At 33.7% G+C, this 23,104-nt stretch overlaps 3 protein-coding genes and 1 pseudogene across 3 annotated transcripts; 1 reads left to right on the forward strand and 3 right to left on the reverse strand.

The window, feature by feature from the left end:
- Positions 1 to 1,789: 1,789 nt before the first annotated feature.
- On the reverse strand, positions 1,790 to 5,491 carry LOC132180511 (uncharacterized). Its single transcript, XM_059593372.2, has 3 exons — positions 5,165 to 5,491; positions 3,845 to 3,868; positions 1,790 to 2,556 (listed from the first exon to the last, which is right to left on the reverse strand). Exons 1-3 carry the CDS (start codon positions 5,370 to 5,372, stop codon positions 2,237 to 2,239), a joined length of 552 nt encoding a protein of 183 aa, XP_059449355.1. The 5' UTR covers positions 5,373 to 5,491; the 3' UTR covers positions 1,790 to 2,236.
- Positions 5,492 to 6,264: 773 nt separating this feature from the next.
- Positions 6,265 to 10,170, forward strand: LOC132180510 (uncharacterized). The gene is made up of 3 exons (XM_059593371.2): positions 6,265 to 6,698; positions 7,515 to 8,563; positions 9,773 to 10,170. The coding sequence occupies exons 1-3, from the start codon at positions 6,378 to 6,380 to the stop codon at positions 9,942 to 9,944; spliced, it is 1,542 nt and encodes a 513-aa protein (XP_059449354.2). The 5' UTR covers positions 6,265 to 6,377; the 3' UTR covers positions 9,945 to 10,170.
- A 1,144-nt stretch (positions 10,171 to 11,314) lies between these two features.
- On the reverse strand, positions 11,315 to 15,695 carry LOC132181546 (cell differentiation protein rcd1-like). Its single transcript, XM_059594801.2, has 9 exons — positions 15,498 to 15,695; positions 13,965 to 14,036; positions 13,387 to 13,476; positions 13,136 to 13,178; positions 12,523 to 12,629; positions 12,191 to 12,286; positions 11,862 to 12,052; positions 11,541 to 11,610; positions 11,315 to 11,440 (listed from the first exon to the last, which is right to left on the reverse strand). The coding sequence occupies exons 1-9, from the start codon at positions 15,693 to 15,695 to the stop codon at positions 11,315 to 11,317; spliced, it is 993 nt and encodes a 330-aa protein (XP_059450784.2).
- Positions 15,696 to 19,507: 3,812 nt separating this feature from the next.
- LOC132181547 (cellulose synthase-like protein H2) lies at positions 19,508 to 23,002 on the reverse strand (annotated as a pseudogene).
- Positions 23,003 to 23,104: the final 102 nt, after the last annotated feature.

The following is a 23,104-nucleotide window of genomic DNA, read 5'->3' on the forward strand; positions in this document are numbered from 1 at the left end:
TATATATATTACATAAATATGTAAGCATAAATAGTAATATGCTATATAAATATAAGCTTAACTAGTTAGTTTTCCCAAAAAGTATATAATAATAAAAAAAAACTAGTTAGTTAATATATACTAACTATAGTTATCTAAATATTTAACATACTATTAGCTAGTTATAGCATGTTTATCTATATGCTAATGCTTAAGTCTTAAGGTGTTGGTGTTTATTAACTATACTATTAACTAGTTAGTCAATATACTGACATATTTAATAGTCTATATTAAATATATTAACTAGTTTTAATTGCATGGTCTGTTTTGGACTTCTAACATGTTCATTCACTTCATTTACTAAACTTAACAAGAAATAAAATGAATGAACTTTTGTTATTAATTTACGATTGTTAGACTTGTATGGTTCCATAATATGGATTCAAGACTTGGCTTGCGATGGCTTCATATATATAGATGTCATGGATGAATATAAGTAATGTATTTCATACATACATGGAATATTAAATTGAATGGGAAGGTAAATGAAACATGGTATTAAAGCAAAAGTTATAAGTTCAAACATTATATGTATCTGTCATTTATCTCTCATTTTAATTAATATTCTACATATTAAGTCTCATTTATTAAAAAAATGTTTAGGCCCACGAAGAATTAGGATCCTCTCCATTTCAAATGAACTGGATAATATCCAGTTAGTTATTGGGAAATGATATTTTTGTCCACTAAAAAAGTGAAAAGACAAAAATACCCTCTCCACTATAACTAACTAGATATTATCCAATTCATTTGAAATTGAGAAGATCCTGTTCCAACTTCCATATACAAAAGGGAGTGTTATAGTATTAATTAAATGATTACATTTTCAATTTTCTATTTGCTTGAACTTTTAATTCTCCTTATCAAGTTGTTTTGAAATGTGTGGTCTCTATCATGCTGTGGCACAAGGAGTATCCCTGTAATGAAAGTTAGGCAAACAATCTTTAGATTATCCCGCCCACCAGTTGGGATTAATTTGCCAATTGAGCTCGTGGGAATGGTGGTATTAACGGGACAATTCATGTATAATTTACCACATTAATCACTAACCAATTACATTTGGTTATAGCAACGTGGTAGTGCTGAATGAATTGATACATTAATTTGTCAGTCCACTTGACACTTACCACATTCATCACAAAATAGTTATATTTGATTGTAACTAACGTGGCAGTGTATCATATAGACTGCTTTATAAGAAAATTGTAATAAAAGCTTTAGTCCCCAAACATTGTTCTTTTCAATTTTATCCCATGACCCAAGCTTTTGGAAATTATTCATAAGAATTTAGCTTTGAGGCCAATTGGCCTACTAGAAGAGTTTGGAGGGCCAATTAAAACATGCTGACTAGACCATACATTCATTTGGATACATGCCAAGACAGACCACACTACGACCCTACAGAACATGCCCAAGTCAAACAGGAAATATTAAGAGTAACGCTAAAAGCTACACTTTTCTTTCAATACCATTTTACTCTATTAACATTGCAATGCAAAACAATCCTTGTTAAAAAAAAAAAAAAAAAAAAATCCAAGCGCTGGTTGATATAATCACGTTAGCAAAGTAAACTAGTAATTTGATAAAAGTGTGATTTTTAGCATCGTCGGATGTTAAAGTGTTCAGATTGTAAGTAAGACATATGTCAACTTAATAGTTTATACAAGAAAATTTTCAAACCTTTGTCCTCATAGGTATTCAACTTCCATATTTGAAATTGTTATACCAAGAAGAGATCAATCTGACAGCATAACAAAAATTTCACCATGCATTATATGCATTTTTAGTAAAGAAAGGGATAAATATCTGGCACACTATTTTCACATATAATCACAATTTCTAACTTTTCTTGGAAACAAGACTAAAATATTACTGTCTGTACTTTGTGAGTCTTATAGTGGGACCTTTAACTAGACTTGGGGTGGAAAAAATTGAGAAATATGGGCATGTTTGCGCAGCTTGGCGGATTGCAGAGGGCTCAATAATGAAGGTTTCTGTACTTGACCATTAATGATATTACATAATTTAGATTGCTTAAGATGGCGAACAGCTTCATGAAAAGCCCCTCTTTGAGGTGAGGCCTAGTAAAAATTCATCACTGCCGGCATAAAGAATCAACTTGTAGTAGAAAATACCTTGGATACTTTCTCATGAGGCCATGGTTGGTCTTTTATGCAGTCTGGACATGTCCCTGAGCCTAAGCATGAGAGTTGGTAATCCCTTCTTTCCATCCTCTCTGACGAGCTCTCAGCTCCCACATTGCTGTCAGTCTCTTTTGAGCCACAAATCCTGCTTCAGCTTTCTCCCTCGCTTCCTCACATGTTTCCATGCCCGAATTGCACTTATCTGCTTCCTTTTGATACTGGGATGTAATCTTCTTTGCCTCAAGCAGAGCCATGTCAGCACGCTGATGATTTTCCAAAGCCTCGGCTTCCCGTAGCTTCAGTTCCTCTGTCAATAGCTCCGCAAAATTCTTTTCAGTGTCTTCACTCACCTCAGGGTCATGCTTTGCACAATCTGCATTATGCATGCACAATTAAATGAAGAAAAAATAGTGATATCAAAAGAACTGAGAATCAACAAAATCAAATCCTCATTATCATCCTCCAACTACATCATCACTTAAAACTTTGCTCTTTATTGTTATTTGATCTCCCAAGACCACACTTAAGTTAATTTTAAGTTAAAGAAAAGATAAAATACAGGATATTTCATGCCCATAACCAGCACACCTCACAGCACATGTAAAGTATAAGGTAATGCACGGATGCTGGTGCAAGCCAAATAAGAATAAAAGAAATACTCTCACAAATATCACTGCCTTAAGTATCATCATATGCATTCCTTTGTCTACATGGCATCAATCTCAATTAGAAACATGCATAAAATACATCTCAGGTTCCACATAAAAATACAAAGCATTTAACCTCATTCAAACAGCAAAACAAGTATGCAAGGAGATTTGCACCACAGCCACTTGATCATATTTAAGTCATAAATTTCTTCTTCAACGTGGATTAATGCCCATGGAATAAGAAAAGCAAGTAAAAGTCAGGCCATCATTGAAAATGATAAGGGATTAGAAGAACAAATTCTCATATATTAAATTTTCTTAACATTATCCTATATCTGTGTCAAGATAGAACTATCTCAAAGTTGTGTCGAATTACAAAAAAGTTCTCAAAAAACATGAGTTGAAAAAGAAAAGGAAACATTTAATTTCTGTAAGAGGTAGCCAACTTCCCCTGATACAAATCTGAATTAACTAGAAGTGTGTTAACTAAATGTTAGAAAGGGATTGATACTCTTAGTTGAAATACGTTAGTAGCTAGTAGGAAACCAAAACTTGATGCACCCCCTCCATCATTTTCTCTCGGTAACAAGGGGGTAGTTTTGCATCTCAGAGTTCAACACAGCATTGTTGAATCACATGGATACTAGTGATAAAAGGAAAAAGCTTGATTAGAATATAGCCTTATTAAATATCTCCTGCGTTTGAGGGTGTAAATTTTAAAGGAAATGTTTAAGGAACAAAAGCAAAACTAAAGAAGTACATCTAAATAGAATAACATACAGCCAAGATAGAGATCTATAACAAGCAGAAAACTGCATGCTGTATAACTGCAAGAAATAACGACATATTCCACATTCCTATTTTCATGGAATTTTGAATAGGACATTAAGGAAAAAGTTGATAAGAATTTTTTTTTTTGATAAGAGGACATTAAGGAAAAAGTTAAGCTCTTCGGGTTTACCAAAGCAATTTACAACATTCCCACAGTTAATTCATGGAAAAGAAACTGACCTGCAAAGGAAGTATTGCTCAATCCTGCATAAATTCAGACAAAGAAACTAAAATAAGTACATGTTTGAGTGTCAGAACAAATCAGAAGGTAGAAACAGAATATCAAATATCATATATCCAGAAAAGTAAGTGATGTCGATTTGCAAACAAACTGTGCATTTAGGAAGTTGAAAGCTGAAGTGTAACACCTTAGTCCCACATTGAAAAGATGAATAACCCACATAAAGTGAGTAGATTATAACAATACTAATGGGTGCTAAGTACCAAATTAGTTCCTTACTAAGTGAGATTAGGCTTTATAAGTGATTTTAGAGAACTCCAAATTGAATAGTCATTTTGGAGTGATAATGCTGATGTAGTTAGCACTTTTCCAGGATCATTACATTAGGTGTGTCTGTTAGTTACAACAAACCAATGGGCAACACTTTTCTTTAGATGTAGGAATACATGGTCTGATTGAGGGGTTTTTGAATTCCCCTCACATCCACAGATTGAGGAGCTGAAGGTTAAATCCAGTCAAATCCAAGCCTACTTCTTCATATATAAAGAATATTTTGCTTTTGAAAGGATGGAACACATTGGTTAAAAGCAGTAAGACACATGTAATACTAATACACCTTGGATATAATTGCCATGCAGTGGTGTCAATGGATATTAATTGTAAGGAAAACGTATAGGGATTGGGGGTTTGTCGAAGCAGAGTAGAAACGTTTTGGATTGGAAACCCAATAATAGAAAGTGCAAATCAATATATTCTAGCATTAGCAAAGAAGAAAATCACAACCCCTTCAGCAAACCCCACCTGACGGCCGACACCCATTCGATTTAAAACTTTCAATAAGTAATACTAATTCTCTTGTTTTTGGTTATCATGTTCATATGCACTAATATTTGCATTTTTCAACAAGCAAAAAAATCTTTGAAAAGGTTGAAAACCCAATATCTGAAAACTCCAATTTGTTCATATACCGCAACCGAATTAGCATAGATCTGGAGCCAATTGGACTGGAAGACCTGGGTCACAAAATAAAAAGCTAGGAAAGCACCACCAACACAAAAGCCTTAGTAACTCAAGAGGTCTGACTCAGTGCTCGCACCACTCAAAATCAAACCAACCCAAATAAACCAAGCAAACCCCAGAGCCTAACAAGATCCCTAAAAACATAAACAAGCATCAACATTTCCAAACATACTTGCCACAAAAAAAACCCACTGTCAAATACCCATCAAGAAAAAAGAGATCTACAAGCAAAATAAAGAGATCTAAGAAGCAACAGAGACGTTTCAGAAGGTAAAGATGTGATCCCTTATTCTGTGTACCTTCGGGGATAGACAAGATGGGCTGAGAGGAACAGTCGCATTGGCAAGGAGGGCAGGCATAGGAGGAGGAGGAAGAGGAGGAGTGGCGGACGGCCGCTAAGCCATCCACGAATTGCCAGTAGAGCGGTGGCCCCAGTATGTAACCCGCTATGCACAGCCCCACCACTACCAATCCCACCTTTAACACCGTTTGATTATTCATTCCCATGATTTGCTCCGAGAGAGAGAGAGAGAGAAGTAGTCAGTACAAGCGTGAATCAACTGGGATTGGTCTTCGTCTTGGTCTTCATCTTCTTCGCCTCTCCTTCACTTTTTTTTTTTTATATACAAAAAAAAAATGACGCCTTTTTTGTTTTGTTTTTCAACTTTCACGGCTTTGAGTGCTGTAATTCTGTTGGGGGAGATGGGTTTGTCTACCGCGTCGGTACCTCCACCTAGATCGAATAAATGTTTTTTAAATGCTTATTTTAAATTAAATTAATTTAAATTTCAAGATTAAATCTAAAAATAATTCCTTTATTTCATGTGTAAATCCATACGTATTTTAATTGGAGATTGCTTTTTTTTTTTTTTTTTTTTTTTTTTTAATTTTTTTTTTAAAAAGGATGTATCTTGAAAAATATTTTGTGTTTTAGCGATTTTTCTAATTTATTTAATATAACGGTTTGGGTTTGCAATTTCAAAACAAGGATTTTTCAAATGTGATTTTTAAAAATATAGTTTAACTTTTTAAAATTGTGTACTTTTTTAAAACACAAATATATATTTTTTATATTTTATAATTATAATTTTTTAAAGACACAATTCTAAATAATATATTTTTTACGATTTATTTAAAATTACACTCTTATAATTTTATCGTACAAAATCAAACATAACTAAATATAAAAAAATAAATAAAATAGGCAACTTCTTTATTATAACAAATAAATTATAGACTATCTTCGAAGGGTAGCTCAATCGGCTGTATACAGTATACTACGCTCATGAAACGGATGTTATTAGTTTGAATTTTTTTTTTTTTTTTCTTGCGTAGATATGTAAAAAATAAAAAAAAATAAAAAAATTATAGACTTGAGCGGCAGTTGGGCTATGTTTGTTAACGCGCCTGTAAGTTTCGTCGGGCAACGCATTTTGGCGGCGACATTTCGTTTTGAAAGATCTGGAACTCACTCAGTCTCTCAAAACATTTCGTTTTGGGCAAACCCTAGCAATGGCGATGGGAATCCCGTACGATCTGATACGGCAGGTCCAGATCTCGCTGCGCAAAGAAGCGAATCTCTCTTCCTACGACCCAGATGACCCTTCGCTCCCGGGACTCCCTTCGCCGCAACAAACACTAGCCCAGCTCGACCCCTCGCCGCCTTACCTCCGCTGCAAGCAATGCGAGGCCAGGCTCCTCCGAGGCGTACAGTCCCTGATCTGCGTCTTCTGTGGCCGCCACCAGAGGCGGGACCCACCTCCCGAGCCACTCAACTTTCGCGACACGCTCGGGTGCCGATGGTTGCTCGAGTCCTTAGACCTGGACGGATCGGTAAGTGAAAGATGCATTTTTTTGGATTGATTCAGTGGTTTATGTTTGGTTTCCGAAAAAGTTGGAGGGGAAATGAGAATAAAAGGTGGGAGTTTTGAAGATTAGGAAGGGTGGGAATTGGATTTTGAGGAAGTTATTGAAGTTATGCCGACATTTAGTGTATTGGGTTCTCGAGAAAGTAGAGGAAAAGAAAGGAAAATTAGAGTCTTGAGTGTTTTTGCATATATTTTATGTATGGGCTTCTAAATTGTAGGTAAAGTTAGGCGTATCTGTTTCTTGGATCAGAAAATCTAATGTTTAAAATAAAGTAAATAAATAAAATTGAAACCAAGTTTGCTGTTTTTGAATGCTTAAGAAGCACAATGTGAAACCAGTTTTGCTACTTAGGACGTAGAGATGTAGTTGAAAAAACGAATGTGAATGCAAGTCTTGCTTTTTCAGAGCATGAACTAGTTTCCAAAGTGCTAATGGGGATCGTAGCTTTAGCAGGCATGCGTTTCAGAATTATAACTTGGTGGGAGTTTGATACGAAATTTTGGTGGTCTTCCTGAGAAAGAGAATAATTCACAGCTTATTTTGAGGTTGTACTGATGGTATTCTGCTTTTATTACACCAACAAATTCATGGAAAGGATGATTATGCTTAGGAGTCGTAGTTATTGCTCTGACTGCTGGAGATGGGGACAGTTTTGATGTGCTAATTGGGAAGCCTTAGTATATAATTCTCTGTGTGTGTGTGTGGTGTTATTTAGAAATGAACTTCATGTGATTCATTGCATGAAGGATATATGGTGAAAATGGTACATTTTTTGTTCAGGAGATGGCAGGACCAATTGTTGGAGCAAATGAATCACGCAGAGGACGGAATACACAAAAAGATGAGTTTCCAGTGTCTGATTTGTTAAATTTAGAAATAAGATGGTCTGCTGAATCGGAGAAAGTTGAGACTAGTGTCTCATTTGAGACACCAGTTCAAAGCAAAAGTTCCTTGAATTTGGCAGGAGTCAATCTTGACAACTTTTTTGCTGATAGAAAGAGAGATGCTGCTTCTAGTGCATCTGAAGAGCAGTTGTTGTGGAACAAACAAATTGGAAGTACAGAAAGTGATGATTTCCAAGTTCGTGAAAATCCTAGTTTGTTTGAGAATGTTCAGCCTTTTGAGACAGCTACGAGGTCTTTGGAAGATGAGAGCGGTGACTCTTTTTCTGGTTGGGAGGCAAACTTCCAGTTTGCTGATTCAGGAACACCTCATGAAGAAACCAAATCAGTTGACCCTTTTGTGGCTTCTGCGGGTGATTTTTCTACTCATTTGGACACAGTTTTTGGTCCTGGAAAAGATTCTGTTGATACAACAGTGAAAGATGATACCATTCCATCAGCATCCATGAATGATGGATGGTTTCAAGATGATCTATGGAGTAATTCCAACTCAGGGGTAGTTGCTCAGACTGGGCAGGTTGAAATGACTGCAAACCTGAAGGATGGCAAATTAGCAGAGAATGCAAATAATTCTTCTTCTATGAGTGTTGATTGGCTACAAGTTGATCTATTGCAAACCAACAGTGACAAAGCACCTGATAATAAGACCACTGATGAAGATGATGATTCATTTGATGCGTGGAATAATTTTACAAGCTCAACTAGTGCACAAGATCCTTCTAATAGTTCTTGGAAACAAACTATTGATCATACAGCACCTTCTATGGAGCAGAATTCAGAAATTAATTTGTTCAGCTCACCAAACAACTTGCAGGATATGGATTTTGGTAGCTTTTCACAGCCGCATTTGTTCTCAGGAGCATCTAGCAATCCAGATGGTGCTCCAGAAGTGAACAATGTTCAATCAGAGCCCTCTGTTTCAGACAGGTTTGTATACATGGGATGTCAATCTCCATTTAGAAGAATTGAATTTAATCAATTGAGTTTTGAAGTATCCTGCTAGACTATAATGTGTAACATCCCTCAGAGGGTTGGTTTTCAGGTCATTTAACTCGCAACAATAGTTACTATTTTATTTATTAATACACACACACGCATTGGTTTTCAGATCATTTAACTCACAACAATAGTTACTATTTTATTTATTAATACACACACACACGCGCAACTCCAAAAAGAAAGTCAGCGCACTTCCGCACTTAGCCAAATCACTCAAGACCACTGGTTACCAGTTTGTGGATTTATGATTTATCAATCTCTTAATGCATCTTTTGCCATTTGCCAACAACAGTTTGGAGTAGGAGCTGTATAAGCTCAAAAAAGGGGACTTGGCCACAGGGAGGGAGAGAAGAAGAAAAGAGGGGGAGGGGGGTTGGAAGACTGGGAGTGGTGGAACAGCATGGGCTTGTCTTTCACCTTTGGTTGCTTATGGTATATGTTTGTCTTTTGCAGATGATGAGGGAGCATTTCATTTCATTTCGTGTTTTCTTTATCTTGGTGTGGGTTTGGGAGGAATTTACATTCTATGTTTTGTATTCCATGTCTGTCTGTTTGCCCACAATGGTTGTTGGCTTGGATATTAGGCATCCATTTCACCTTAGAAAGAAACCCCTCATAAAAAGAGGTGGTTGAGTGGTAATGTGGTTGTGGCAAGGAAGTGCTGGTCTAGTGAAGTGACAAGTTGTCACTATCTTGGGTTTTGGAGTTAGTTATGGGTGAAGCAAATGAGTTTTTGCTATAGTGGTGGCTGTCAAGGTAGATTTTGAGAATAAGGTTAAATTGTCGAGAGGGTCATGATTCTGAGGGTGGAGGTCTTAGACTTGCTAGGTATTTTAGCAAACTAGAAGGATTCGTGTAGGCAAGAAGATTATATTGAAGTTATTCCAGAAACTGATTGAGATTTATACATGTGCATGAGCACAAGCATGAGTGTTCACATGTCTAATTTATGCTTAAGAAATTTGGTGGATGATAGATACCTGCATGACTATAATGATATGGATATCTTTTTCAATAAAACCAGCGTAAAGCTTTTCAATTATCTTCTTTTTAATTCCATTTAGTTTATGCTTTCTGTACTTAAGACAATGAACCGAGCCAATTTCTGGGTCTCATTTGTTCTGTTGCATGTTTCAGGATGGCCGTTGCAAATTCAAAAGTTGCAGGTGATGCTGAAGATGTTACAAAAGGTGGAGATGTTTCCAGTGCAAGAACCACGCCAAATGCCGATGATGTAGAGAAAATAATGTCACAAATGAAGGATCTATCCTTTATGCTTGAGAGCAATCTCTCAATCCCCCAGAAGTGAGATGGGTTCAATTTGTTTTCTCAAGCGAGAGACCTGTCTTATTTACTCGTCTGCACAGAGCAGCACAGTTGAGGGAATGTTCAGAGATCCCCTACCCAATTGTTCTTGAACTTTGATCATGTAATGTTATAACGTCCAATTTGTATTCTAGTTCCAATCTTAAAAATGCTTGCATTCTTTATTTATTAATTTTTTTTCAATGGTCATATAGCTTTCATATTCCTTCTGTCCTTCCTACATTTTTCTTTAATTATTTTGGGCAAACAGCTGTGATCTCCTTGTGAAGTAATAGAGAAATGCTATACACAATACATTTATTCCATCATGCCACTGCAGTAGGTTGTATAGCCATTAGCCATTGTTAAAAACAATATATTTAATGGTTACTAGATTCTGCCACGTCAGTATAGTGGGATAAATGCATGATGGGTGATGTATATAGTATATACAACATCAATATCTTACAAGTATTCTACTATATTGATGTTAATGTTAATCTACTCAATTTTTTTAACAAGAGTTGATTGACATTGTCTTGCCATCATAGTGAAATAGTAGTAGGATATTGTTGTGGTATATATCATTACTCTATTGGTAATTAATTCAAATAAGGAATTTGATGTACACCTATCGATAACCCTTTCTTTCCAGCACTAGTGCCTTAAAAACAAACAGTTGAGCCTCATCTTGAATTAGATAGAGAAGATGAACATATGCAATCAAATGGGAGGAAGTAAAGAGCTATGGTTTTTGAGTCCTGTTAGGAGTTCTTCAAATTTTACTATAAATTTCTTCATCCAAGTAACACTACGTTGTGTAGTTTACACGACACTTATCACGTTTTAAAAATTGATATAACATTACTTATTACATTAACCACTAAAATATTGATCTATACGTGTCACTTTTATTCTATAAAATATGGATTGTAACGTGAATTTGTAAGAAAATTAAAGCAGGGGTGTTTGGCAAAGAGTTATTTTCATTTCTCCTTAAAAAGTCAACCTCATTTCTCTACATTAATAAACAACTTCTTTTACTTTTTTCTGACAAAAAAAAAAAAAAAATAGAACTCATTTTTACTTTATATCACGTCAATCAATTCTTTAATCATTTCTCTCCTCGAAACTCTTTTCCAAACACGCTCCGTAAAAGATGTAATGCCCCCCAAACATTTTCCAAGACATATATATATTTCCATTACCATTTGCTCCCACATCGACCAAATTAGGATTACGATGAAGTACTGCTACATGTCTTTGACATATAGTAACACAATATACATCAACAATGCCATATTACAAGCAGAGAGTGTAATTGTGAAGATAGATTGTTAATTCTTTTGGTGTGGAAAGCAGCATGGATGACGCTCACCCAGCTTTATAGCCTCCAAGCAAGCGTGCAAATAACTCTCCAGTCGGCACTGTTGTATATTGGCCTGTGTTTGACATATTGTAAAATAATTGTTGCAGCCAACCCATGGCTGTTGGGTCGTCCTGAAAGGAAAAATCACACCAGTCATAATAATGTAGAAAAACAATCAGATTTGTATAGGAATTGTAACCAAGAATGTTAATGAAGCCGTGAAGAACTTACACGAAGGAGGTTGACCGTGGTAGGATCTCTTAACCTCGTGGGAAGGGAGTATCTTAACACATCACATGCCCTGCAATAAAAATTCTAACCCATAGTTATAGATATTCAACATAAGTTTAAACAAACAACGTTTAATACGTACGGCTTGGTATCAGGCGGCATATTCTTATGTGAGAAGACATTTGAGCCTCACTCTGTTTGAGCAGGTGTCCGAGCAATCTAAACAATACATGTTTGAACTGCTCAGACAGCTGGAGCTCGGGTGCCTTCTCACATAAAACTGCCGTTGCTAATAACATTCAATGGACAATTTCAATTGACCTTGGACTTTGTGAGAGCCTCAGATAACAACCAATAATGTGTCTTAGCAGCTGGTGTGAGGGCTCCTCAGCAAGATTTTCTAACATGTTTTGCAAAGCATGGTCCACTGCATAAAATCGTTGCGCAAAAGCACAGCAATACTTGAGCCCCTCGTCTTTCATAAGAATGTTATGAACAATATATGTGGCAACCTGTATTGTCAAATATACTAAAAAGTTCATGATTACTTTCTCAGAAGCATGCAGACATATAAACAGAATGTTTCAACACAAGCAGAGCAAGTATTTTCACAGTTTCCAAGTATTGAGAAATCGAGCTAGGCCACTTACTGTTTTTGACAATTCTTGGCCTACTTCCATGCAGCGAAGGCAACAAGGAAATATTTGACTTTCGAGAAGAAAAAGAATGGCATCTTCATCACCAGACTTCAGGTAGAATCAGGATGAAGATGTTAATTTCGTTAATATAATAACAATTAAGACTATATATATATTTTTTCTGATGAAGCACTCCTTTTCCTTAATAGTACAATTCACTATGTAATTATTTGAGATAAAGTTTATCTTTAATTTAACAAAATTGTGCCAGCATTAATGTATATTGAGGAACATCTTCCAGACAAGATAATTAAATAAGACTATTGAGGAGAAGGAAAAGTTACCTTCACTATGGCACCAAGAACACCTAAGCTGGTAAGCCTTAAATGTTCATAGGGCTTTTCTTTGTTCATAATGTTAAGAAGAGGGTATAGATAGTGTGGTATGTAAGCTGCAAAAAGGTAACCAACTAGTGAAAACATCGAATTTCATGTAACAATTAAGCAAATCTTCATAAGAAAAGATGAAAATACACTTCATGAATAAATCTACTAACTCCACAATTCTATATGAAAACAGAGGTTGATAAAGAAATGATACATAGAACTACATCTGTAGAAGAAAACCACTTCAAAAATTATGGTAAAAAACCATGAAATGATACACACTGCCCAGAGTAATGTGGCAAAAAACACATGAACAATTAATGCAATGATGGAGAAAATCATATGCATATGGAATCTTAAGTTTTATATTGTCATGATGAGAAACATGGATGTAAAAACAACAACGTACATATGTGGATCAAAATTTGTGTTCCTAAACTTTGAAATTATGGATTCAAATGTATGCAATCCCTTGCTCTTTTTGCTTTAAGGAAATGATGATGTAAATTGGACTACTTCTGCCAGATCCAAGCAATAGTCCTTATTCATTTTAAGGATTGGGTAAAATTACCCTTGATAAACAGCTTCCTTGTTTCTGGGTGAGAAGCTACACACTGTATAACAAAACAATTTATCAGTTACAATTCTTAAAAATATAATGAGAAACTTATAATAAACATATATATATATATATACACACCATATATCCAGTTGTACATTAAATTCAGTAAATTAGTACTAGATTCTCAATCAATTTTTTCTCAAATCTAAGAACATGTGGCCTGTTTCCTCGTCAAACATAGGATATCAAGTCTATCTAACCTGAAGTAGAGCAAGAGCATTGCATGCTCGATTTGATTGTCTTTCTGTAAGGTTTGATTTTGATATCAAGCGGTATACTGCAAGTATTTCCTGAAACATTTACAGATTCAACAATGAACATTAATCTTGAAATTGAAAGCTGGTTAATTTTATTCTGTTTCAAATATGAGTGTTGTCAAGTACTACAACTTTTACTATAAGTTCTTTACAAACTGACATGACACTTTTCACCTTGGCTATTAAATAATTAAACTTTTACATGTCAAATTTTATTGTTTGATTTTTTTTTTTACTATTGTTGTACCACATGACAATCATGTAGATGACTGCCATGTGAATTTGTAAGAGAATTATAGAAAAAGCTGTAGTAACATTTTTCTCCAAATATTTAGAACCAAAAAAAAAAAAAAAAATCTTTTTGAATCGATGTAAATAAGAAAATATGATGTGTATTAGAGCAGTGAGTTAGAGAAATAAACAACTTAATGTAAGACAAACAGGAAAAAATTAGCAAAAATTAATGAAGTTCATTTATTGCAAAAAGCATCGATCGAGCAAAGTCAAGTGGCATGCCATACCTCTAAGAGCTTGTATATTGTTTCAGAAGAATGCCATAACAGTAGAGCTAAATCTTCACGAGTTGCCCTAGTCTGAGGGGGCAAAGAAAGGGAAAAAAAAAATATTGCTTGTTTAAATTCATATGACATATAAATAGAAGATTAATTAAGTAGATCCTTGAATACGAAATGGAAATTAATTAAAAATGCAATCAAAGAGACAAAGTTTGTTTCTTTCTTTATTTTCTTATCGATTGACAATTTTTTTTATTTATTATTTAATTTATTTATTATTTTTAATAACGAGGACCTCTCTCCGGCAAAATCACTTCGTGTACGCATTTTTGTCGAATAAACTTATAGCCCGTTTAAAACACCCTCTTTAAAAAATCGAATAATACTTCGACTTCACTGATCGGTTACTTTTTTGGTCGACAGCGTAAGACAAGCATTAAATAGCCCATTGCCTCCAGCCAAATTTCTTCATCTGCCTTCGCTGTAAAGTTCTTTATATATATTATATACAGCAACCCCTTAAGTAGGTATTAAAACACTTTCCAAAGCTGATATCAAGATTATGGAAACCAACCTTTTAAACCCTGAGATTTATAAGCAAAACCAGGTCAACCCATAAAGGCTGTGGTTATATTGGCAAAAAGCATGCCCAAATCAGATTCTCCTTTATTAAATGAGGGCAAAGATAAAATTATATATATTTTTTTATTGTGAAATTTGGGCAGCTTAAAAGAAGGGTTACGGGGCGCACTTACTCCAAGTAGATGGGTCCCGCATCCTACACTATCCAGGGCAGATGGGTCCAACAACTCTCTCACTTAGAGTGACTAATTTTTTTGTAAAATTTAAATAGCCTAATAAAAGGATCTTATGCAACCAACCAAAACAGAAGATTTGATAATAAATTGGAGACTAGGAGAGAAAAACTTAATGACCTTTCTAACCATGTATTTATCTTTTTTTATGTTATTCTTAAAATAAAAAAATATATGACATGGAGAGGCTTTTAAATATAAAAGTTAGCAATCTAGCTATGCTATAAAATCACCCTTGTTCATGACTTGTTTGGATACCAGAAAAATCATGGGAAAGAGACAAAACTCTTAGAAAGTACTTAATTACGCAAACACCGGATTCAAACTTCAGTTACAAGATTTAAACTTTTGTTTACTATTCTTCTCATGTTATTTTCTCGGCAACCAATCAAGCCATGAGAAAAATAATAAAATTCATTTATTAAGATTATTGCACCCTCAAACTGGCGTCGTCAGAATCAAATATTTTAGCAAAACCTCTCATACTTTTCACTTGTACTTTTTTTTTTTTTTTTCCCTTCACTATCAATAATATTGCATCTACATGTGAAGCGCAAAGTGATAACCATAATCTTCAACGATAAAAATAAAAAAGATAAAGATAGAAAGAAAAATCCGTACCTCATCGTGGGTTTTAGTTATTTTCCCATCATTTTCTCGGCAACCAAACAATGAATGAGAAACATGAACACCTATGAAAGAAAGAGAGAAAGAAAAAAAGAACCTTGTTGAGGAGGTCAAGAGCGCATTCTCGGGTATTCTCATCGCGAAGGGCAACAATCAACTTCTCCACGTAGACCCTTGAGGGGTCTTCATGATCAGTAGTGGAAGAGTTGGCTCCGGACGTGCTCGGAACCGACGCTCCTGACGACGACGACGACGGCGGATCTGACCCAAACAGCGATTGTGGAAGGTTTGCCATCACTGAAAACCTTGAAAGATTTGCGGAAAATCTCCGGCTCGTGTCTGTTTCTGGGTCGTGTAGTACGTAGTACAAAGAGCAAAGTTTGGACTTTGGACCAGTACGGACAACGGCACGATGGAGGCCTGTGCTTGGTAGTGAGGTTTTCTTTCAACCCTCTATTTTATAGGGTCCAAAAAGATTTTATTCTTATTAATAAAATCTTTAGGTACGCCGCAGCCAAATCTTATTTTGGCAGCATTTCTTCTTCCTCTTCCCCATTCAGACAACACCGATTGTTAGTGGGAGGACCCTCCGCTTTCTGGTTGTATTTTGTAGTTCTTTTGTCTTTCGATGTACTTATAAATAAAAAAAAAAATCTTAAGGTACCGTCAAACTAATACCTAATGGGCAATGTTTTTCCTAAATTTTAATTAAAAATAGTCCCCGTATTCTAAAAGTCATTAAGAAGACAAAAATAACCTTAAACTTTTTTAACAAGACAAAGATACCCAAGGTTATGAGGTGGTTCAGCCATAATCTCAATTTTGCTATTATTATGAACCCATGGTTATATAATGCATTACTCTTATTATTATGAGATGCTATATATCAAACCTATTATGTTGACGTGACATTGTTAATTCATCATTCCATTAGCTACTGTTAAGAGAAAAAAAATAAAATTAAATTATAGATTGACAATGACACATCAACATAGTAAAATAGTGATGTAGTATATAAACCATTATTCTATTATTATTGAAGTAATGGTAGCCATTGTAATTTTATCCACCCACCAATATTCCAACCTATTGACATGCCGGTGTTAATTAGCCATTGTAATTTTTTTTTTTTTTAAATGGCCTATTTGGTTCTGCCACGTTAACAAAGTGTGATAATGGTAGGATAAAGCATGATTTCAACTTATTATTATTATTATTATTATTATTATTGTTGTTGTTATTATTATTGTTATTGTAATTGTTTTAGTACGTGGGACCACTATTATTTTCATTCCATTTAAAGTGAAATCGAGACGATATATTTCATAGCTCAAATTAGATTTTACATATCTAATGTGTAATAATGTATATGTTGCCACATAGTGAATTTGTTGTCACATTATTTAAATTTTTTAAATGACATGTGACATTATATATACTACCCTTAAATGCAATAAAACTAAATTTGGATCATGAAATGGATCCACTCCATTTCATTTACCAGTAATAATTTGATGGATTATGACTTTTTAGATTTCTTAAATAATTATACTATGAAGTTCTTTAAATACCAATAATTATTTTTAAATTAAAATGCTTTGATATTTACCTTTAGAAGATTTTAATTTTTTACATACAATATGTCTCACTTAAGGAAAAAAATACTGAATGATAAAATTTGAAAATTTTTGTTTAAAAATCAAGATTAAGAACTTAGAAACTATTTGGTAGTCTCCAAGAGGTAGCTTAATCGGTCAGGGACTACGTTTCATGAAGTAGAGGTCACTAGTTCGATTCCCTTCTTTTGTGTGGAGAACAAGATCCTCTCCAGATAATATCTAGTTAGTTATCCCATCAAATGAACTAGATATGATCATAATCCCTTGTATGGATATGTAAAAAAAAAAAAAAAAAAAAGGTAGAATCATCTTAAAATTTTTAGAAAATCCTAATTACACATGAATAATTTCAGAATGACAAGAAACACTTCATAAATAGAGTGGTTTTTGGAATGATTGGGTTACACAACATTGTAGGTTTTTTCCTCTCATTGTATATCATCTAGTGATTCTAATTGTTATTATTTATTTCTTTTCTAAGTCAAAGATCATATTGAATTTAATCTATAAATAATATAATCTTACAATATAATGAACAATATAATCTTACATATAAAAGCATCTCCAACAAATGTTCTTAAACCTTCCATATTACCTATATTTAGTTAATATGAGGCTTTTTTTTTTTAAAAAAAAAAAAAAAAATTTAATTTTTTTAATTTTTTAATTTTTAATTTTTTATTTTAGCAGATTATCTTTAAACTTATGTAACTCAATGCCAAAGCCTAGACGGCATTGAGTCCAACAGAATTTATTTGAGATCTGGGGTTGCAATCTGTTATTATGGAAGGTGATTATTTACAGATTGTTAGGCACTCAATATCATTTTTCAAAATTGGAGTAAATATGGGCAAGTGCTTGAAGACATCAAAGAGGTGCTCAACAGCTTAAGGCACTGATAGATTTGGCACACTCGCAGAGAAGGCAATTGGGTGTTTAATGGTCTTGCCAAAGCAGCTGTACCAAACAGGACATGGATAAGGTATGGATTGAATAAATTCCCAAGAATATCTATAATGTTGTAATTTAAGAGCATCGTGCTCCCTGTAGCCTTTTTTCCCTTATTCAATTAGAAAAAAGAAAAAGAAAAAGAAAAAAAAAAAAATGAAAGAAAAAAGAGCATCGTGCTCTTAGTATACTTAGAGCGTAACACTCTTGTTTGTTTAGAGTTTTCACGCTCTAGATTACTTTTTTGATGATGAATGAAGTTCAAAATGTTCAAAAAAAAAAAAAAAGAAAGACATTATTTGTTACAGTAAGTCTCATAATGTAGTTAATTACTATAGAAAATTAAAATATTGCTTGTGCATATATCCAATGTTTTAATCTTTTCTCTCTCATTTCTATCAGTCGATCATCAGCTCCTTTGTCAATGTTTTTCTTTGCCAATCAGATCTCTCCATTGCAAAGCCTTAATTCGTCTCAGTGGTAACACAAAAAAAAAAAAAAATAGTACATCATGAAAATATTTACAAGAATATGAAATGAAAATTGAAAATCTAAAATTACCAAGCATGTAAGAATAAGCAATCGAAGGAGTCTGAAATTGAAGTAATAGGCCGTGAGAGACAAGATCGATGATGCCCATGCTGTGGATGCACGTGTCACGCATGCGCCATTGTGGTTTCCAGAGAAAATAGAAAAGACAAAATTTAAGAATGTAAATAGGGAAACCTTTTGATTCGAGGACCTTTCATGAAGGTTATGGCAAATCCTCTGGTGTCAATAAAAGGACAACTGTCAAATTGTCATTGTCGATGAGTATGATTTTTTCTCCCTTTTATTTTATTTTTATGGAGGGCATTTTTATCATTTTGAGTTTTCAAAGGAAATATTACCGGCCATCTTAATGGTAAATAATGTTAAATCATTAGTTATCCAAAAAGTTTAAACTTATAAAAAAAAGTAAATTTAATTACTTAATTATTACTTTAATATAGTAGGGTACATTAACTAAATTGAAAGATGCCCTCAGCTCTTTCAATGAGATAATAGGGTACTTTTTTTTTTTTTTTTTTCTGATAAGAATTTGATCTTTTAACGAGAAATTGACAATTCTTATCAAAAAAAAAAAAGAAAAAAAAAGATGCCCTCAGCTCAATCAGCTCGAGACCATTTCTCATAAAGTAAAGATCACTAGTTTGAATTTCCGTCTTCTTTCTTTATACAAAGCGACGGTCATTAAATGTGCAGACATGTAAAAAAAAAATAATAATAATAAATTAATTAATTAAAAGATTGGAAAGGACATTATTTTTGGTCGTCTAGATCGTATAATATGCCAGCACAAAAATAATTTAATTCCCTAGAAATAGGCTGGATGCATGTTATTAATGAACTATGCCCAATTCAACGTTTCCAGTAAAATCAAGTTGTCTCCAACAAAGAAAAATGTAATTGTCTCATCTGAGTATGTATCGATTTCCAACAATATGAACCATAAAAATGATACGAGCCAACATTATTATATAATTGCATCACCAAAGTCTCAACCCATTGTGCTCCTTCTACAGAAGTATAGAAAAAGTAAGGCCAAAGCAACTGCCTTGTATACGGTAGATATGGGAATCCCATGCTTTCCTTTTCCAAACAACCCTTTCAAAAATGGCCAGAAGCATAGCACCAACCACACACTACACAAGACCTCCCCTAGCCTTGAACCATGCCCATCATGAGCCGGTGGTTGCAACTTCAATAAGCTCACAACCAGTGCAGTCAAGTGTAGTAGCAAAATGGTTGTGCCTGGCACAAAAATAGAGGACTCGTCAAAGGTGAACTTCCCAGCATCATCATCATTGACATCATCACTAGACTGATCTTTTTTTGTAATTTCAAAGACCGTCTCCGATATTCCCAAGAGCTTGAACATGACACTCAGAAATCCAAAGAACCATGCATTGATGGTGGTAATTCTTGCCATTCTCTAGTTATTCCACCAAGCTCGGATTGATTGGCCAGTTTGTAGGTACTCAGATAAAGTGTATAGGCTGTAAATGACAAAGAGAGCAACTAGTACAGAGAATGCTGGTTCATGAACCTGCATATATACACACATTATAAGCTTCTAAAAAAGATTAAATCTATGAAATAGATTTTCAATACTTTATTGTTCATGATCTTCACCTAACCTTTGGCAAGAAGGAGGAGTTAGTGATGATACAATACGCTGGAAGAGTGGCATAGCATAGCTCAGGGACGGAGCGTATGACCCACAATAAGAGCCACAAATAGAGCAAGCATTGCCTGAGTTGGAGCTTTCCAAAGAGGGTGGCAAATATGGGACTATTCTGGCTGAATAGAATTTCAAGCAGGCCGGTGGCCCACCTCTTCTGTTGGGTCATTACAGTAGGCCCTCCCGAGGGTGTACACCCTAAAAACGCCGGTGGGTTGGGCGTGCAATAGACGGACCTCCAACCCCTTTTGTGGATCATTAACCCAGTCTTGACGTCCTCTGTTTTTGATCCATATATCCAGCCCAGCTGAAATGGGACATCCACAAACATGGGAGTGTACCAAACAAAAGAAATAATAACAACAATGAAGATCAAGATAATCATAATATCGTTTCAATCCGGGCCAAGAAAGAAAAAAGAAAAAAGAAAAACCTTGACCCAAAACTAAAAAATAAAGGGACACCTGCAACTTTTGACACGTATCACCATGTGATTAGAGCTACGTAAGCTTCAACAAGTTGTAAAAGAGTAATAAAAAAATTGTGTCTCTAGCCTTTAAAAAAAGAAAAAAAGAAAAAGAAGATGATTCTATAACATAATGAGAGAAAGCTAGTTAAGGAATAAAATGATTTCATTGCATCCAGCACACAAAGTTGAAAGCAAACAAGGTTAACAAACAAATGCATATGCTCTTATCTTGGTCATTGACTATATATCCTTGTAGAGAAATGCTAGGTACCAAAAGAAAAAACTTTTAGAAAGTGATATGGCATAACATGATTGAGTTTCTCAAAATTTTAAATTTTTTTTTTTTTTGTAAAACTTTTTTGTAAGCATAGGATTCTCATCCTTGTATATGCAAAACATGAAAGTATGCTTCCCATGCAGTAAAATAATGATGCCGTTGTAGGAATCATATCTCAATAGAAAGATAAGAGAGAAATATTGTTCAACGAAAAAAGTGAAGGATATTATGCTCTTCCAATTTGATATATATATATATATAATGCATAAAACTTAATCATTATGATCGTAGGTTGACTTTTGAAATAACTTTTAAATGATGTGTAACATATATATAATAGTGGAGCCGATAATTTTATGGTTCAAATTTTATTTTATTGTATTTAATGGTATACATGGTGCCACGTTTTTTCAAAAATTTAAATGATTTGGTAAATATTTTCCATATTCCCCATGTGGTCACTAACCTTTGTACCCCAACCGGTACCATATTCATACTCGCAGCTAGCAATTTGGTATGCTGCCTGAATATTGGTACAAATACTATAAGAAGGATCCATCTTCCCTTTCAAAGCTTGAACAGCTGATTTAATCAGCTCCTTTGAACTCCCAAATTCCAGAAGTGTATCCTCAACCAATTTTCCTGTAAAAGGAAAAAGAAAAATACCATTAATGAAGTACTGTTGTCTTTTGAATCCAAAATTTCAAGTGTTGCTACTAAAAAAACTAGTTGAGATAGTGAGTCATGACAGGTGAATTTTGGAGAATGACACTTGTATAATTAAAGATGTCTTACCATTAGTTGATTCTATCTACACTATGATTTGGAGAAGGGCCATAAATAATTTTTCGTGTATGAAAGCATCATGTTCCCCTGTATATAGGTCCTTGAATTCCAGATATTAATCCATGGATCATATACTTTGTACGTACATATATATGCAAAATACAATAAAGTAATTGACCAATTAGTGAATGAAATTGTGTGTATGTATATATATATAGAAACAAGGAAGAAGAAGACTTATTTCTAAAAAAGATTTAAATTTGACACACCTCAAACAAAACCACCATTTGATTACCATATGAGTCATCTTTTAAGCCATCATAGAACACTTACCCTCCTCAAACTACTACTCAATTGATAATATCTCTTAAACTTTCAATTGTGATAAAGTCTCCTCAAGCTACCAAAAATTGTCAATATTTCATCCAATGACGAAACTACCCTTAGTAAAATTAAAAAAAAAAAAAAAATACTAAAACTTCTAGAAAAAACCTAAAACTAAAAAAATAAAAATCCAAATAGTGGCAAATTTAAAATTTTTTTTTAAAAAATCCTTTGTATAAGAAAAAAATTAAAAAAATATATATTTTTTGTTATAAAAAATGAAATTTTTTGTTTTTGTTTTTTGTTTTTGTTTTTTTTTTTGTTTTGTTTTGTTTTGTTTTTTTTTTCTGTTTTATAAAATTTTAAAATAAAAATTTCTGTTTTAAAAAAATTAACAATTTTCGTTTAAGAAAATAAAAATTTTAATTTTCTAAAATAAAATTAAAAAAAAAATGTTTCTTTTAAATAAAAATTTCCGTTGAAAAAATCGTTTTAAAAAAAAAATCGTTTAAAAGAAATTCGTTTTTAAAAAAAAATTAAATTTTCATTTAAAAAATATTTGCTTTTTTAAAAATTGTTCGTTTTAAATTAAAATTTTCGTTTTTTTTTTTAAATTTATTTTTTGAATTTATAGGGGTGTTTTTGTCTTATTGAGAAATACATAGGGACATTTTTATCTTTTTGCATTGATAATATTTTGATAGTTTAAGAGGGAGAGGGAGGGGGAGACATTGTCACAATTGAAAATTTGGGGGGACATTGTCAATTGAGTGACAATTTGTAGGGAGTATATGAACCTTATCCTGGATTTTATTTTGTTACATTTAATAGCATACATGATATCATGTTATTTACAATATTTTAATGGCGTTGCAACCTTGATCACCATATTGCATCATATACACAATTAGATATAAAAAAATAAAATATTGTCAATCAAATGACCTCTCTCCATTTCCCTTAAATAAGGAGAATTATGTTACAGTGAGACAAAAATAGTTTTAAGTCTCTAGACGTAATTCAGTGGATGTCATCAATGTTTCCAGCAAAATCACGT

The sequence above is a fragment of the Corylus avellana genome, chromosome 5, assembly GCF_965113065.1.
Source record: "Corylus avellana chromosome 5, dhCorAvel1.hap1.2, whole genome shotgun sequence".
Taxonomy (NCBI): domain Eukaryota; kingdom Viridiplantae; phylum Streptophyta; class Magnoliopsida; order Fagales; family Betulaceae; genus Corylus; species Corylus avellana.